Source organism: Phasianus colchicus, chromosome 1 (assembly GCF_987193195.1).
Source record: "Phasianus colchicus chromosome 1, bPhaCol1.hap1.1, whole genome shotgun sequence".
In the NCBI taxonomy this organism is placed as follows: Eukaryota; Metazoa; Chordata; class Aves; order Galliformes; family Phasianidae; genus Phasianus; species Phasianus colchicus.
Window position 1 is genome coordinate 145,839,909 of NC_143436.1, and position 16,617 is coordinate 145,856,525.

Genomic DNA, 16,617 nt, shown 5'->3' on the forward strand with positions numbered 1-16,617 from the left:
TTTGTGTTGTGGGAATTGTATTAAATTCAGTCATCCTTCCAGATGCTTTCATTTGACCTTCATAACATTACTTGTATGTGCTTCTCTTTATTAAAAAAAGTTACGGGCTTTGGTAAAAAATGTTTGTCTGTAGCAAGTGCCAAAGAAAAGAGGTGGTTTTTTTTTTTGTGATTCTGTTATGTATTTACAGTAAATTATGTAACTGTTTTGTTGGGCACAGCATACCTGGAAAAAAACATTGGGTTTTAGAGTTCTGTTAACTTTAATTGAAATCTATTTTTTAAATATTTTTTTTCTTAGCATAAAGTTGTTTGAAGATTTATGCAAAGAGATACAACAGCTCTACAGAGGATTTTCTTTTGCAAATGTTGTAATAGAGTTTTTGGATACATATTTAATAGGCACTTCACATAAAAAGTTCTGTAACTATAGTAAATTTATTCATACTGCAAGTTGTATATATAGGTTTACACAAGTTATTTTACTTTACATTTTCAGCCAGTTCTTCTACAGCTACTTTCATTCATGTTTTTGAACCAATCAAACAAAAAAAACCAGTTCCTAAACACATTTGTAGTCTTCGTTTTCTAGTTCTTATAGTGCATTCTTCCTTTTGCTTTTCTGATAAACTTATTTTGCTTAGTTGCATTATAGTAATGCACTTGTTCAAAGTACAGACTGTTAAAAAATCTGAAATGCAGAATTGTTGGATAAATTAGCTTAATTTGATTTGTGAGTAGGTGGAATATAGAGATGTAATCGTTAGATCTTCTATTTTATTGTAGAACAATAAAGTCAGACGTTTTGCATTTGAACTCAAGATGCAAGACAAGAGTAGTTACCTTTTAGCTGCAGACAGTGAACTTGAAATGGAAGAATGGATAAACACTCTGAACAAAATCCTTCAGCTTAACTTTGAGGCTGCAATGCAAGAAAAGAGAAATGGAGAATCTCATGAAGGTAAGCAGGGTTTCTTGCAACGCTGGCAACAATGGCTGCACACGTGCGTTCAGAAATAAAGGCTGCCAAAATTTTGTTTTGGTCATAAGAAATTGTACGTCTTTTCATTGTTTGTTGTAATGATAAGAATTTTGGCCATTTGACATGAGTATAGCACAGTTCTTTATTGATTTGGCCTGTGTAAAGTTTAGAAGAGAACAATGAGACTGACAGAAGTCTAGACGACAGAACCCATAGTGAAGAATCATCACCAAAGTACTTTAAGGAAGAGAGAAAACTGAGGAGGGACTTGTTTGAAAAAGCATAAAAGACTGTTGAAAATGGAATAATCTATTCTGTGTCCACTCTAGACAGAACAAGGCATTGTGGTAACATAAGGTACTTAAATGTAACTTTCAGAACTTAACACGATAGGTTTGCAACAAAATCAAATAAAAAAAGGGATGCCTACAGCTTTGTGAAGGACATTTTGGTCAGTGACCACCAACTGACCTTAGAACCAGAATATGCTTATAGCTAACAGAATGATTGCTTTGTAACTCCAGTAACCATTGAAAAGTAGACTTGGAAATCTGTACAGAGGGAACTTGTTTTGAGACCAAGTTACAGTTCTTCACGGAAAGAGTGACATAAATTTGTTCATAGAGCATCTTCTTTCATCACGCAAAATTAGTATTAAAACTACTGTTTTCTGGGTAAGATTAGGAATAACTACTAGTTTACCAGTTTACGTAAGTGATTGCATCTTTTAAGAAGTCATTGCATCAAAGTAAAATGATGGAGTCAACTACAACCTGTTTATGTTAGTTGTTATTTTGAGAGGATATGAGTTACAAACTAACTACTCAGAAATAGCTTTTCTTCAGAATTTTGGAAGTCTTTTTTTAATGTGTGTTTTAATTGCAGATGATGAACAAAGCAAAATGGAAAGCTCATCAAGTAGTTTTGACAGTTATTTTCCTGAAATTACAAAGGTAATTTATATAGTAAATGATTACCCGGGGTATGAAATACTAAGTATAGTAATTAGTCATGTGAACTTCCAGTAAAGGTGAGTTGTTTCCTTCCAGTTTGTTTGTGGTAGTTCAAAAGCTCTTGTCAATTGGAGTAGATATTGAGCTTCTCCATTTATTATTTTTTTTCTGTTGGAAGCAACCTGGCTGGTGTCTTCAAAATTTATTTAAAGCAGCTCTATATGCTGTCTAAAAGCTGCATTTTTTAATTATTTTTTAGTTTATTATATTTTGCATAATTTGTATTGTTTTATTACGTACAGGTAAGTGCTAGAGCGCTGATCTAGTTATGCTAAAGTAAAGTTTTTAGTTAAAACTATAGAGAAGCTTAATAACAGTAATGATGTGAATGTGTTTTAAAGTACTTGTGCTTGTAATGAGGTTGCAAAATCATGGATACTTCCTGTATTGACATAGTTCTTGTATTCTAATCTTGTTTTTATAGAAGTGTTGTAGAGTCCTGTATTGCCTTTGAGATGAAACTCCACAAACCTTTCCGTTATTACATATCCATAAAAAAATCTGGAAAAGATTATTCAGCTGATGTTTTATGACAATGTGAACATTTTTCCATTGTGACAATGTCTAATAAGTAAGATGAAATAGAAAAAGAAATTGAATAGCAATGCACAGAAAATAATTGTTACTCTCCCATAGCCAATTTGCAGACTTCATTATATTAGTGACTTGTGTGATGTAAGTAAGTTTTGTGAACACTCTATGGGGAGAAATTTTTGTTGAATTATGAAGGGACTGGAGCTAGTAACATTCTTCTATTGTAGTTGCAGAATCCAAGCTGCATACTATTTTTTGCAGTTTCAAAGCTTTTCTCCTTGTTCATGCTTTAAAATGCTCTCCTGTTCTTTTCAGAGGGTCTGTCTGACCTAGTCACTACTCCAGAAGGAGTACAGTGTATAAATCAAGACCAAGCAGTAAGACAAATGTTCACTATTTATCAGTACGTCAAAAAACTCAGAATAGAGTAACAGGTTTTTAGCACCAAAGCTGGTTCTTTGACAGTTCTTAGTATAACCATAATAAACTTTGTACATCCATACAAAAAACTATTATGTTAACCCCAGCTATAGCTGCATTTGGAAATTAGTTGGGATTTTGGTGCATACGATCAAGTTTACCTTGGAAGAGCTGTAAGTATCAAACAGCATGGTTATGTGAGGCTATGGAAAAATAATTTCAGCTACAAATATAAAAAGATGTTCTTACTGTATGGAAGACTTTTCTTTCTTTATTGTTGAAGCCTCAGAATACTTAGGTTCCATATAACCTCTGGTGTGAACTCTTACTGTGGGCTGTAGCACCTGCATATAATTTTAGTAAAACAAATGCTGCTTCCTGTTTCCATAACCTTTCCATACCCTCTAAGCTAGATATTTTTCTAGCATGTTATTTTCCTCAGCTCTTTAAGCACTGCCTTTTTTTTTTTTTTTTCCTGTGGATACAACCTGTTTAAATTTCTGTTTCCTTCAAAATAAACTATTTGGTTTTCCCATTCAAGTTCACATTTACTATTTGTTCTAATGCATTTTTTTCTAGCCCTTTTTTCCCTGAGAAGAACAGGGAAACTTCTGCCTGCTTGCGTTTTTATGTTCTTACGCCTTAACTTGAATATTTTGTATAAATGCTGTTTGTTTTGAGGATTTTTGTCCTCTATTTTTTCTTGCATTGTCTTTTCAACTATTATTTTTGGCCTGTTGGTGGGTTGTTTTTTTGTGTGTGTGTTTTTTGTGTATGGTTTTCTTTGGGGAGGAGGGGGAGATTTTTTTTTTTTTTTTTGCCCAGTGGAAGACTTTTAAGGCATTGGGCCTTCTTTTAGATAAGTTGTTCTATTATTGTTGTTGGTTCTGAGAGGAGACTCTCAAAGTAATTGACCCATATCCTTATGAGGAAAGAGAAATTCCTTCAGGAGTGATTTTAGAGCATCTCACAGTAAGGAAAAGCAGTCTTCATAGAAAATGTTTAACTCTTGTAAGTAAATCTCTGAAACTTCCTTTTTCAAGTCAACAGCTGTTATTTTATGACATCAAATAAGGTTGTTCTGTGCACTTCAACGTGCCATGTACACACACATAGCTGAATGTCTGTCCTACCTACTTCATGTTTCTTTTATCTGCAATTTAAGTACCAAGAGTGAATACAGATCTTTTTTTTTCCAAATCTTCATTAAATATTAAAAAAAAACCCAAAAAACAACTACAGTCTTGGTCTTAAATGCATGTGTTGCTGTTATAATCAGTATGGCCAAGCACCTGCTTAACCGTTACATTTCTCAGTATGTTCTCAGGTAGGAAAGCATTGTCCTTGTTATGCTGATGGGGAAATTGAATTAGTCACTGCCAAGCTATAGGGAGAGTTGATGACTGTATATGTAGTATATTTTCATTTCTTTTTTTCTGACCAACTCCCATCTGCCCATCATAAATATATGGTTTTTGTCTTATCCCTAGTGGGTAAAAACACTTAACAAATCTAAAACCAATTAATATGCTTTAGCTGAAGGCATTTCTGTCTTGTTCTTATGACTAGGTCGTCTTCCTCTTCAGCTCTTGTCATTGACTATTCTTTTTCCAAGACATACTCATTAACTTCTCGTCATCTTTAAACTTCATCACAGTTTAGTCTTGTATATCTTGACCAGCTGCTCAACAAGCAAAATGTGCCAATACTCTGCTGGAATCAAGTGTATCATTCGTGTCTTCCACAGCAACTGTTGCCTATTTCTCCTTTGCCCACTAAAGATCATAGTAAATTAAATCCACTGAGCCATCCGTGTTCAAAATCACAGCTCAAAAGTTCCTCTTCTTTTACGCATCCTGTAGGTCGATTATTATTATATATATATATAATATAATAATAATTATTATTATTGGCCTGTAATAAGATTTGAGCTATTAGAGAGGTAGTTTGTTGTTTGTTATTTTTCTTGAGGAATATTAGGAATTTCTTCAACCTGACAAAGCAGATGTAGATATTCCAGCTGATGGTCAGCGATGAGCATTTTGGTTTGGTAAAATCTTTTAAAGTTGTACAGGATGATCCAAAGATAGACACCTGCCCATAAAGTATTACTTTGTATCCCGTTTAGCTACGCTCTGGGAATGGCAACTCTACTACCCTGTTAATTTTGGCTCAGGGATATGTCCATTTCTAATCTCTTCTGACTTTAAAAATCGTACAAGACCTTTTTCTGGAAAAGAAGACTATATATAATACCAGTTTTCACCTTCTATTTTGTTCCACTTCCTTTATTTTAAATGTTAATATGTAGGTACCCACAAATCCTGATCAAGATAGATGTACCTACTAGCTCTGCAAAGTAACTTTTCTGTGTGGGAGTTTTGTCTTTAGAAAGGTTTGGGTTTGCTTTTGTTTTTGTTTTCATCTACCCACAGGAAAACCACTTATTTGGCAGTAAAGCTCAAGGAAAAAAAAAAAAAAAACAACAAAAAAAATGTTGAGGGGGGAAGCCTCTGATCACATTTCTTAACTTAGCTAACTTGTTGCTTACTAAGAAATATTGTGGTCTCATTGCAGCTCTTAGTAATGGGTAACCTACATTCATACTTTGTTTTTTACAATTAAATCATTTTCTGAAAATTATGTATTGTTTAAGGAAAGACTTAAACGTGCATGAGTGCACTGGAGTATACTTTCCATGAATTTGGAAACTTACAAGTTGCTGGTGTTAGTGGGTTTCTATATTTTGGTGACTGAGAAAGATGTAAGAGGAAAGGAACTGTCTCTCACTTTTTACTTGGGTGTGATGGAGCAAATTAAACTAAGTAGGAGTTTAGGACTAGAGGGAATGGCCTCAAGTTGTGCCAGGGGAGATTCAGGCTGGACATTAGGAAATATTTCCTTAAAATAGTGGTCAGGTGATGGAATGGACTGCCCAGGGAGGTGGAGGAGTCACTGACCTTGGAGATGTTTAAGGAACACTTAGACATTGTGTTGAGGGGCATGGTTTAGTGAGAACTATTAGTGATAGGCGGACAGTTGGACTGGATGATCTTGTAGGTCTTTTCCAACCTTGGTGATTCTGTGATGCTATGAGTTTTGTAGTTTGGAGAGAGAAGAGTGTATGAATTAAAAGCATTTAAAGCTTTGAACATCACAGGAAAAAAAAAAAAAGGAATGAAACTGTAAAGTATTTTCATTTACTATATGATACTTAAACCTTTTTTCTTGTTTTGGATAGAGTACCAGAGAAGCAGAAATCAAGCTCAAAAGTGAAAGCAGAGTTAAACTTTTTGCCTTGGATCCAGATGCACAGGTTAGACTTTTTACGAGGAAGCATGCTATTTTCTTTTCTCTTGATCCTTTTGGAATGAAAACCAACATACTTAGATTTCCTTTTCTTTTGTCTTTTTAAAGAAACTTGACTTTTCTGGTATTGAACCAGAAGTGAAGCCATTTGAAGAGAAATTTGGAAAAAAAATACTTGTGAAGTGTAACGATTTATCTTTCAATCTGCAAAGCTGTGTTGCTGAAAATGAAGAAGGACCAACAACAAATGTAAATAATTATTTTCTGTTAATATTGTCTTCAATGCTTTCTTGACACTGTTATCCATGGCAAAATTTCTTACTCTAACTCAGGAACTTGGATTGTTTTTTCCTACTCTTAAATCAAAATGAGAGCCTAAATCATACAATAAGTAGCTTTGTTACAAATCTCCTTGTGGTGTAGAAAGTTAAATTTTTCTTTTTCTGTCCTTTATACCTTGTCAGTACTATCTGGAGTGGCCCTTTGTTTATAGAAATAATGCTTATCTTCCTTTCATACATGTTGTTTATGGTAATATAGATGCCAGCAATGACACGTCACTGTTTTTTTAAATGTGTAGGTAGAACCTTTCTTCGTCACATTATCACTATTTGATATTAAAATCAATCGGAAGATTTCAGCAGATTTCCATGTTGATTTGAACCACAACTCAGTACGGCACATGATAAGCAGTGCTGCTCAACAAATGATGAATGGCAGTGGTGATGGTTCACACAGGATTCAGGACACTTACGAAACAATATTACAATATCCAAAGCAGGTAAGGGTTATTGAGACCTGGCTTGAATTCTGTTTAGAAGGGGAGAGTTTTCCTTAATATCTCACATGTCGTTCCATTATGTGATATCAAGATTGTATCCATTTTCCTTTTATATTTATCTCATGTTTTGTTTTTAGGGAATATTCTCAGTCACATGTCCTCATCCAGACATTTTCCTTGTGGCTAGAATAGAAAAAGTATTACAGGGAAGTATTACACACTGTGCTGAACCATACATGAAAAGTTCAGATTCTGCAAAGGTATGTTATCTTCTTTTGTGGCACTGAAAATGTACTGAGGCAAGATTGTTTGAAATTAATAAGTATTAGTCAGAAACCTACTTCTTCCATAGGTGATGATGATTTGATATAGTAAGTTCTAGTTATTAGTACCACCTATTATTAATTGAAGCTTCATTTCTAGCATATTTTTATGAAAATTATTCAGCTTTTTGTACTGAATGATTATGATATATGAATAACACATATATTTTTAATGTCTTTGAATAGACTGATTTAATGAAATATTTATCTTCAGTGTGAAAATTGAGTTGAAAACTATTGAACAATGAAATGTTAAATATAGGTCAGAAATTAACTATATGCCTATCTTAGTTAATGCATCTCATCTACTATAATAATTGTTTTTGACTTTGGCTTGGTTTTTAGTGACCATACAATACTGTAGCTTTCCTGTCTATACTCTTACTTATTTTTCTTCAGAACCATTGGGATCACTAGACCACTGCTTTTACGTTTGAAGTGCTTTGTAGGTTTGAAAGAACTCCACATCACCTCTGGAAATTAACCATTGAAACATTTTAAGTTTGCAGAGATCTAGAATGTACCATTTAACACTTCTTGAAACATCCTAGCAAGAAGCGTTGTCAGTTATTGCTTCTTGTCTGTCACTGGAGTAACAGTGTTTTAATTTTTTTGGCTACAGAAATGCTTAAATAGTTGGATCAGGATGTTAAGGGAGAAGGTTTTTTTAGGCAACACTGGGTACTATTTATGTATCCCCTTTTTTCAGCTACTGAAAAGAACAAAGGAAGGGTTAACTTTCAGTCTCTCCAGGGGAGCATTGTTCTGTCCTGCTGTTTTAATTCTGGCTAAGCTACATCTAAGAAACTGTATTTTTCACTTGATCTTAGTATAGAACAGGCTACTGATTTGCTTTTCCAGGAATACTTGAGACTTTTTGTAGCTATCGTTAGAAAACAGCAGCATTGTATTTTAGGAGTCTGTTTTTGAAGTGCATACCGTTACTGAGTTAAACAAAACTGCTACTGCTTTTTGGTGGTCTTGGGCCTGAGCCACACAGGAGGGTTAATTAAGCCCAAGCGTTTCCAAAATTTGATGCTGAGCACTAGAATTACATTGCCCTGTGTTATAGGAATGACCAAATAAGAACGTTCATTGTTATATTAACTTGTGCTGTCCATTTCTGGTTTTCATTTGCTTATAACTTTATACAGTTGAATTTAGTTTGACTTAATTAATTAGAAACAAAAGCAGAACAGTACTGACCAGCTGTGTCAGCCTCCCGCATATGTCAGTGCAATGAGCAGAATTACTACTCCAGTCAAGAAGGAAAATGGAAGCAAAACAATCTGTAGCTAAGAAATCACTTGTTCTTCTTCCCTTAAATGCTTACTTGTTGTTAATAAGTAATTATTTATTAAGGTTCTGTACTTCTATGTATAATTTCTCCCTATTTACAGGGAAAGATAATTGAGAGTTGACCCTAAGGGCATAGCAGTACAATTATTCATAATGTCAACAGCATAGATCAGAGATGGCTTTTCCTGCATCTAACAAATACTTTGCTCTGCACAAGTGGGAATCTGGTTTTTAGAAAAGAGAAACTTACTGCTCTGTCAGAAGGTTCTGCTTCAGCTGAAATATTTCAGTTCTGTGTTGAACATTTCCAACAAGTGGGTTTCTAGCTCTGCTTGTTGGCTCAGCATAACAGAAGTTTGTTCACTGAACAGTTTACAAAAACAAATTGAACATTTTAATGAGAGCAGTTTTACAATGTACTTGATTAAGACTGTCCATGTGATCTTCATACAACTCTTCTCTTATATGCTATATGTACTTGTAATACAAACATTGCGTCAGATTTCATTGAATTATAGAATAGCTTGGGTTGAAAGGGACCTTAAAGATCATTGAGCTCCAAACTCTCCAGCCGTGGGCAGGGTATTTTAATACTTAATCTTCAGGAATGTGTTCTCATATACTGAGTGGGTAGTGAATAGGGGAGCAAGTGGGTGAAAAATAATTATTTTTGTCTGGAGTAGCATTTCTGTCTTAAAAAGCAGTTGAATTCTTCTCTAGCTTCCACATGAGTCTGGTATATAATCAGGAACATTCTTCTTATTAGCCATTTTTTTCCCATAATTGATGTTAGTTCTGTCACTGAAAAACAGAATGCTAATTTGTTGATCTAAATATTCTGTTTGCATAGTTATTTAAAATATATTATAAAATCAAAAGATTTGCCTCAGATGTTGATTTGATATTAATGAATATGTATAGTGGTTTTATAATTGGAGTGAGTTACTTTGGTGGTTTGTTCCCTTGTTCCCAACTCACCCTCTTTTCCGATTATCAATCACTGAAAATGTACATATTAAAGAAGGCTGAAATCAAATCACTTGAAATGTGAGTTTAGCAGGCCTTGCTTAACCTGGAATGAACAGTTAAGAGGTATTTTAATTCATATGATTTACATGACTTTTGATATGTGGATTTTTCTTGTACACTAGAGATGGAAAAACAACGTTTCTTTTAAAACATGGCTGTTTCTTATGTCACTTGCAGGTTGCACAGAAAGTTTTGAAAAATGCTAAGCAGGCATGCCAGAGATTAGGTCAATACAGAATGCCTTTTGCCTGGGCAGCCAGGTAAGGACAGACCTTGCCAATCTATATATTTTCCTAGCTTTTCTTTACCATTATCTTCTGCACGTCCCTTTAAAATGTAATCTGCTGTAAACATTGTTTTTGTTTTACTTTGAAGTGCACAAAGATTTCTTAAAAGCAAACAAACTTCAACTTTGTAGCAGAAAAGAGGTAAAAGTTCATCACATTATTGTTCAAATTATTGAGTATTAAGAACTGTTCTTCATTGTTAACATTTTAATTTTACTGTGAATTAAAAGGTTATATTAAAAATCCCTTACAATGAAAGGAGTATTAAATACTTAGTACAAAGGGAGGTACAACGTGTTCTAATTTGTAGTAAAGACATTTCTTCAAGAGAATTGCAACACTTGTGTTAACACGTCTGAAAGCAAATTTTGACTTTCAGGACATTATTTAAAGATGCCTCAGGAATGCTGGACAAAAATGCAAGATTTTCTCCTCTGTTCAGACAAGACAGTAATAAACTTTCAAATGAAGACATGCTGAAATTGTTAGCAGATTTCAGGAAGTAAGTTTCATTTTCTTGCTTTATCTTATAAATAAATGTTTTGGTTATTAGATGCTTCAGTTGAAGATCATCTTCTGATGTATATATTTATGTTTTCACTTCAAATATGGAAGTTGCGTAAACATTCAAGGCCTGAAATATTTAGGTTTATTAGAGCAATTCTAATTGCTTTGCAAAAGCACTTCCACTTCTGTTGTGCAACAGCTAGCTAGAATTGTATCAATTTGAGCAATCTCAACAGGTAACAATCACAGATCTCAGAAGGCATTTCCTATAGCTTCTTTATGTCACACTTATTTATCAAATCTGACAAGAAGGTGAGGTTCGTAAGAGGGATTTTAACTCCAATTTAGCAACTTTCTCAAGGTTTCATTGAAGATTACATAGCATTGAAATTGCTTGCAATGATATTATTGATTTTGAAGTTAATACAGTAAATTTGCCTACTGCAGCACTTCACTTTGTGAATGAAGGAAATACCCTTGGTTATTTTAGTGTCTTGTTTGTGAAACTGTGTGCAGGAATTTTGGTAAGAGATTGTAACATCTAAGGCTTGAGCTACTGGAGTAAGAATCAAGACTCTAAACTGAGTAAGTGATTTTACAGCACAGGCTAGTCTTTGGGGAAAATTTAGCAGCTGCTTCCTCTGCAGTAGTTTCAGGATGTTACTTTTGCTTGTTTCCTATTATCTTTTTTTTTTCCTGGCATTTCTGAAAGCTTTGCATATTTAGCCCAACTTTGTTTTTTTGTGTGTTTTGTCTACTTTTCTCCATTCCTATAGACCTGAAAAGATGGCCAAGCTTCCTGTTATTTTAGGAAATTTGGATGTTACAATTGATAATGTGTCACCAGATTTTTCAAGTAAGTATTAATAAATCCTGTTAAATAGACATTCAATTTTTTTTCACTTCAGCTTTATAGTGATTTTTGATATATTTTCAGATTATGTAAATTCATCATACATTCCCATGAAACAGTTTGAAAGCAGTACCAAGACACCAATAACATTTGAAATAGAGGAATTTGTTCCCTGTATACCAAAACACACTCAGCCGTTCACTATCTACAACAATCATCTTTATGTTTATCCAAAGCACTTGAAATATGACAGTCAAAAGTCTTTTGCAAAGGTGAGTATAGGCAAACTTATGTTGTATTATTTTTTCTAGTTTGATTAAGATTGTTTATGTAATATATTTCTCTGATGATCCTTCCAATGAAGTGTTTGAGTTCTTGTTTTCAAATACTCCTTTAGGCTAGAAATATTGCAGTATGCATTGAGTTCAAGGATTCTGATGAAGAGGATTCTTTGCCTTTAAAGGTTAGTCTTTCATTTTTGTGACTGATTAAAGAAAATATAGAAGACTTAGCTAAGCAGGATGATAAGACTTGATTGATTTATCTTGTTCGAGATAGCAGCTTTCTGTCTTTCTTTTGCATTTGGCATAGAAGTAACTTCTATATGACTTGCCTGATTTTGAAATAAACTACTGAAGAGCATTTACTTATTCTTGCAGTTTTTGTTGATATAAATAAATTATAGTGAACAAATGATTTTTGCCTATTCCAATACAAAACAGTAAGCTTTATATGAAATACAGAACCAAACCCTATTTGTTACTGAGCTACCACAGCGTATACAAGTAGGTCCCTGAAAGAAAGAAAGTAGGAAAAACATAGGAGTTCTGAGGTGAGACCACTGTGTTCACTCTGCTGCACAGCAAGCAGGCTACAGGACACCTAATCTTATGTCTTTGCAAAGGGAACAAGAATGAAAGTCAGGCATTTTTCAAATGACCTGCTTTTTTTTTTCCAGCCAAATCATGAGTGCTTCAATCCTTCATATTGTCAATTTCATAGCAATTTAATTTCATGTTTAATACATTTATTGAAATTTCACAGTTGAAAAGAGATGAATTAGAACAGATAACTCACTGAGTCTTAATTACTGCTAGTACATGCCTATGTTAAACCTGTGATTATTTTTTTAAAGATCAGTAATTTTGATAGATAAAAATTACATTACAAAACACTAAATCTTGTTTAAGATTGCAATGCAATGTATAATATTTCAAAGTCTAGGTGAAACATTTCTGAGATTTTCCTTTTTTTTTCTATTATTAGTGTATCTATGGTAGACCAGGTGGACCAGTATTTACTAGAAGTGCATTTGCTGCTGTTTTGCATCACCACCAAAATCCAGAGTTTTATGATGAGGTAAATTACCTTTCTCAAGTCATTTCTACTGTGTTATGGAAGTTTCAAAAATACTAGAAAAGGTTTGAGGATTATGAAGGTCTTGCTAATGATTTCAGTTAAATCAGAATCCCCTCCCTCTCCCCCCCCCCCCCCCCCCATCTTTTACTGCAATAAAAATTTGCCAGTTTTATATGTGTAACTTTTGAATCTTGCTTCAAATAACATAGAAACTGAAAATTCTTCTATGGTGGACTGTGCAACCAGTACGACCTGTCACTATTCTAGACTTACACAAAGGTTGTGATTCTTTGTGTTTCAGATTAAAATAGAGTTGCCCACTCAGTTGCATGAAAAGCATCATTTGTTGTTCACCTTCTACCACGTCAGCTGTGACAATTCAAGCAAAGGGAGTACAAAGAAGAAAGATGTTGTTGAAACACAAGGTGTGTCTGCTAATGGTTTACTTTCAGTACTTACTGGGGAGATTTTATGCAATATGTATGTTTATCTGGTAAGCTATGATTTTCTTGTCTTGATCTATGTGATATTTTTTGATTATATTCTATTGACTGAAAGATTTCTTTAAGTATTTTTCTGATTTAAATATTTTCGAATGCCTACAATGTGAAAATATTTTCAAACTCATACTGACAATTTATTTGCCTTTTCAATTATTTCTAATGATGTGAGTTCAGTTCATCTGGATATTTGGCTAACTTTTTCTGGTTTACGAATTGCATATCAGAGGTGTATGTAAGGATTTATATAACAGATTCATAACATATTTAAAATGATTTTTCCTTTGTGTTCCATAGTTGGCTATTCCTGGCTTCCTCTAATAAAAGATGGAAGAGTGGTGACAAATGACCAACACATTCCAGTGTCAGCAAATCTTCCATCAGGCTATCTCAGTTATCAAGAAGTGGGGGTTGGAAAGGTATGGGTATATAAAATTGCTCTTATTAAAAAAAACCAAATAAACAACATGGTGAGAAGGATTAACTGTAGTTCCAGAGTCTGATAATATTTTAATTCACTTTCTAGTGGAAGTTTATTTCTTTTATAATTGAAATGGAGTGTTTTGCCAAAGTTACACATCTGACTTCAACAAAAAAAAAACCTAACCTCTCAAACACAAGTTGGAGACAAAACTTGTGACTAAATTCTGATTTCTAAAAGAATTTGAATCCACTTGCCCTAATGTAGTTTTTAATTTAAAGTGTTACGTGATTACGCGTGTTATTGTTCAGCTGGTGTATTTAGGAAATGGGTTAGTTTCATTTTTGTAGTAATAATTAAAGTTAGTAATTTTTAAGTATATTAAACTATTTTCAGTTTATGAAGATATGCAAATAATCTCAAGTCCTTTACTAAATTTTTTTTAGCATTTCATGCTGTCTCCTTTCAGTAAGTCCTTTATTCCTGAAAAAGTATTATTCTCACATCTTAATTTTTGTGATCTTTATACTTCACTAGTAAAATTTATGGTCGTATTTTTCAAAGCAGAAAGCTTGCAAAATTAATAGTAATAAAAACAAAACAAAGAAGAATACAAAATGTAAAATGTGGTAGAAGAATTGATTAAGTGAATGAAATGCAGATAGAAAATTGACTCATTTTGGAGGAAGAGGCTTAAAATCAAGATGTGCTGCTCTCCTCCTATTCTGCCACTTTTTCCTTTTTAAATTTACTGTAAGCTTTCCAGCCATTGATGTCTTCACATCTTTCATCTTTTCATACTGTAGGTATATTTATTCTTTATGCCTCTGCTGTTCATCTCTGCTCACGTCCATGTGTAGGAGGTTGGGACATAGATGATTAGCCATAATTTTAGCAGTAAAGTCTCTCTCTGATTATCAGGGTTTACAGCTGAGCCTTGCCATTCTCAGTTCTTTGCAAATGGAATGGGAAGGAAGCACTGCCTGCTACCTGTCAGTGACCTGTGTTAAACCATGTCAATAGTTAATTATTTTTTTTTTTAAGTTACTTTCTCAGAAAACTAGTAGCTGTTTCTCTGTAGCCAAAAATTTCTCTGCACAATTTTAGGAGAAACATGAATTCTAGGACTTAAAAGTAATTTTGTTGGCCAATAGGGAAACCACAGTGACTTGAAATAAACAAGAAAAACCCCAAAACAAAGAAAATAACATTCGAGTTTCATAAATGCTTTAGGTAATGTTGCCTGCATAATTTTCCTTTTTTTTTTTTTTTAATGACTTATTCATTGTACACATTTCAACCTGTATAGAAAAAAATTGTATCACTATAAGAAAGCACTGTCTTACTCTAGTAATACTGCTTTTTTTTTTTTTTTTTTTTTTTTTACTTCTACATGTCTGTGTTCAGCATTCTGGTCCTGAAATTAAATGGGTAGATGGAGGCAAACAACTGTTAAAAATATCCACTCATCTAGTGTCAACTGTGTATACTCAGGTAAGTTACAAAACAAATTAGAGTTCTAGGAATTATGTATGATTGTTAAATTCAATATGCTGCTGTCTTACTCTTTTTGCCTCCTGGACTGCCTGTATGGTTTCCTTCTTTCACATCAGCTGCGAAAAGCAGCAAATGTTGAACTGAAGCTATTTTTAAGAAGTGTGAGTCAGTTGCTTAACGTCAACCATTCCAATCTGAGTCTTCTGGTTAGATGAGGGGTTGTAGATGTCTGCAGGATATTTAGTGGCATGTTGCAAAGCAATGAGTCCTGTTATGACTACTCATAAAATAGATTATCAAAATTGAGGGAAATGTGTGTTTAAAAACACGCATAGAATAGTTTGGACTGGGGGGACCTTAAAGATCACCCAGTTGGAACCCCTCTGCCATGGGCAGGACTGCCAGCCACTAGATCAGGCTGCCTACAACCCCATTCAACCTAGCCTTGAACACCTCCAGGGATGGGGCACCCACAGTTTCTCAGAGCAACCTATTTCAGTGCCTCACCACCCTCATAGTGAAGAATTTCTTCCTTTTATGTAATCTAAATCTCCCCTTTTCAGTTTAAAGTTATTCCCCCTTGTCCCATCACTACTTGCCCATATAAAAAGTTGGTCTCCCTCCGGTTAAGTACTGGAAGGCCACATGAGGTTCCCCCCAGAACCTTCTCTTCTCCAGGCCGAACAAGCCCAGCTAATTCAGCTTTACTTCACAGGAGTTGTGCTCAATCAATGTTATAAGGAGACAAAGTCTTCAGAGTAGCACACTTAGATACGGCTTCCAAAATTATATAAACCTATATGGATTTATATATATACACATTCTAATGTGTTCTGTTGAGATTTATGGAAAGCAATATTAAATACTGTTTAATTTGTGTTTCTTTTTTGTCATTCTCAGGACCAGCACTTGCATAATTTTTTTCAGTACTGCCAGAAAACTGAATCAGGAGCTCGTGCACTAGGAACCGAACTTGTAAAATATCTTAAGGTATAAAATGACAGAGGATAACAGATTATACTATTGATTTATACCTTTGTAAAACCTAGGAGCCTCAGACATTATCTGGGTCTCATTTATGGAATATGCAAGTATGGGCAGAGCAAAAGATGCTTCCTAGACCAGATGAACGTGTATTATAAGATGAAACCATAAGGAAATGAGATGGTATTGGGTAGCATTATGGCTGATAATTTCAGAATACCAATGGCTATCAAATTAATTCAAACATGGGAATGAAGAAGAATTGGTAACTGTGTTTTTTTTGTTGTTGTTGTTGTTTTTTGTTTTTTTTTTTTTTTTAAGTTTTGTTTAGGAGGTCACAAGTGTCATGTCTATAGTTCTCTTAAGATTAGATCAACAGAATACAGGGTTCCCACAGCAATTTTATCTTAACCAAGTAGGCCATGTTCTTAGTGTGGAATCCCAAATTCAGTCATCTTAAAATCACATCAGGTATCACAAGTAACTCCTGGTTTTCTTAGACACAAGAGTTTGTTTGTGT

General features: G+C 34.0%; 1 protein-coding gene across 10 annotated transcripts in view; it reads left to right on the top strand.

Moving 5' to 3' along the window:
* DOCK9 (dedicator of cytokinesis 9) overlaps positions 1–16,617 on the top strand; it is a 118,002-nt gene that overhangs the window by 51,884 nt on the left and 49,501 nt on the right. For all 10 annotated transcript variants that reach the window (XM_031613746.2, XM_031613747.2, XM_031613748.2 and 7 more), the window contains exons 8-23: positions 786–960; positions 1,867–1,934; positions 6,190–6,264; positions 6,366–6,506; positions 6,838–7,038; positions 7,176–7,298; positions 9,867–9,949; positions 10,356–10,478; positions 11,260–11,339; positions 11,421–11,608; positions 11,734–11,799; positions 12,603–12,695; positions 12,997–13,120; positions 13,493–13,614; positions 15,024–15,110; positions 16,014–16,103. In XM_031613746.2, coding sequence (XP_031469606.1) covers positions 786–960; positions 1,867–1,934; positions 6,190–6,264; positions 6,366–6,506; positions 6,838–7,038; positions 7,176–7,298; positions 9,867–9,949; positions 10,356–10,478; positions 11,260–11,339; positions 11,421–11,608; positions 11,734–11,799; positions 12,603–12,695; positions 12,997–13,120; positions 13,493–13,614; positions 15,024–15,110; positions 16,014–16,103 — 1,839 coding nt within the window. The remainder of the gene's footprint in view (positions 1–785; positions 961–1,866; positions 1,935–6,189; positions 6,265–6,365; positions 6,507–6,837; positions 7,039–7,175; positions 7,299–9,866; positions 9,950–10,355; positions 10,479–11,259; positions 11,340–11,420; positions 11,609–11,733; positions 11,800–12,602; positions 12,696–12,996; positions 13,121–13,492; positions 13,615–15,023; positions 15,111–16,013; positions 16,104–16,617) is intronic.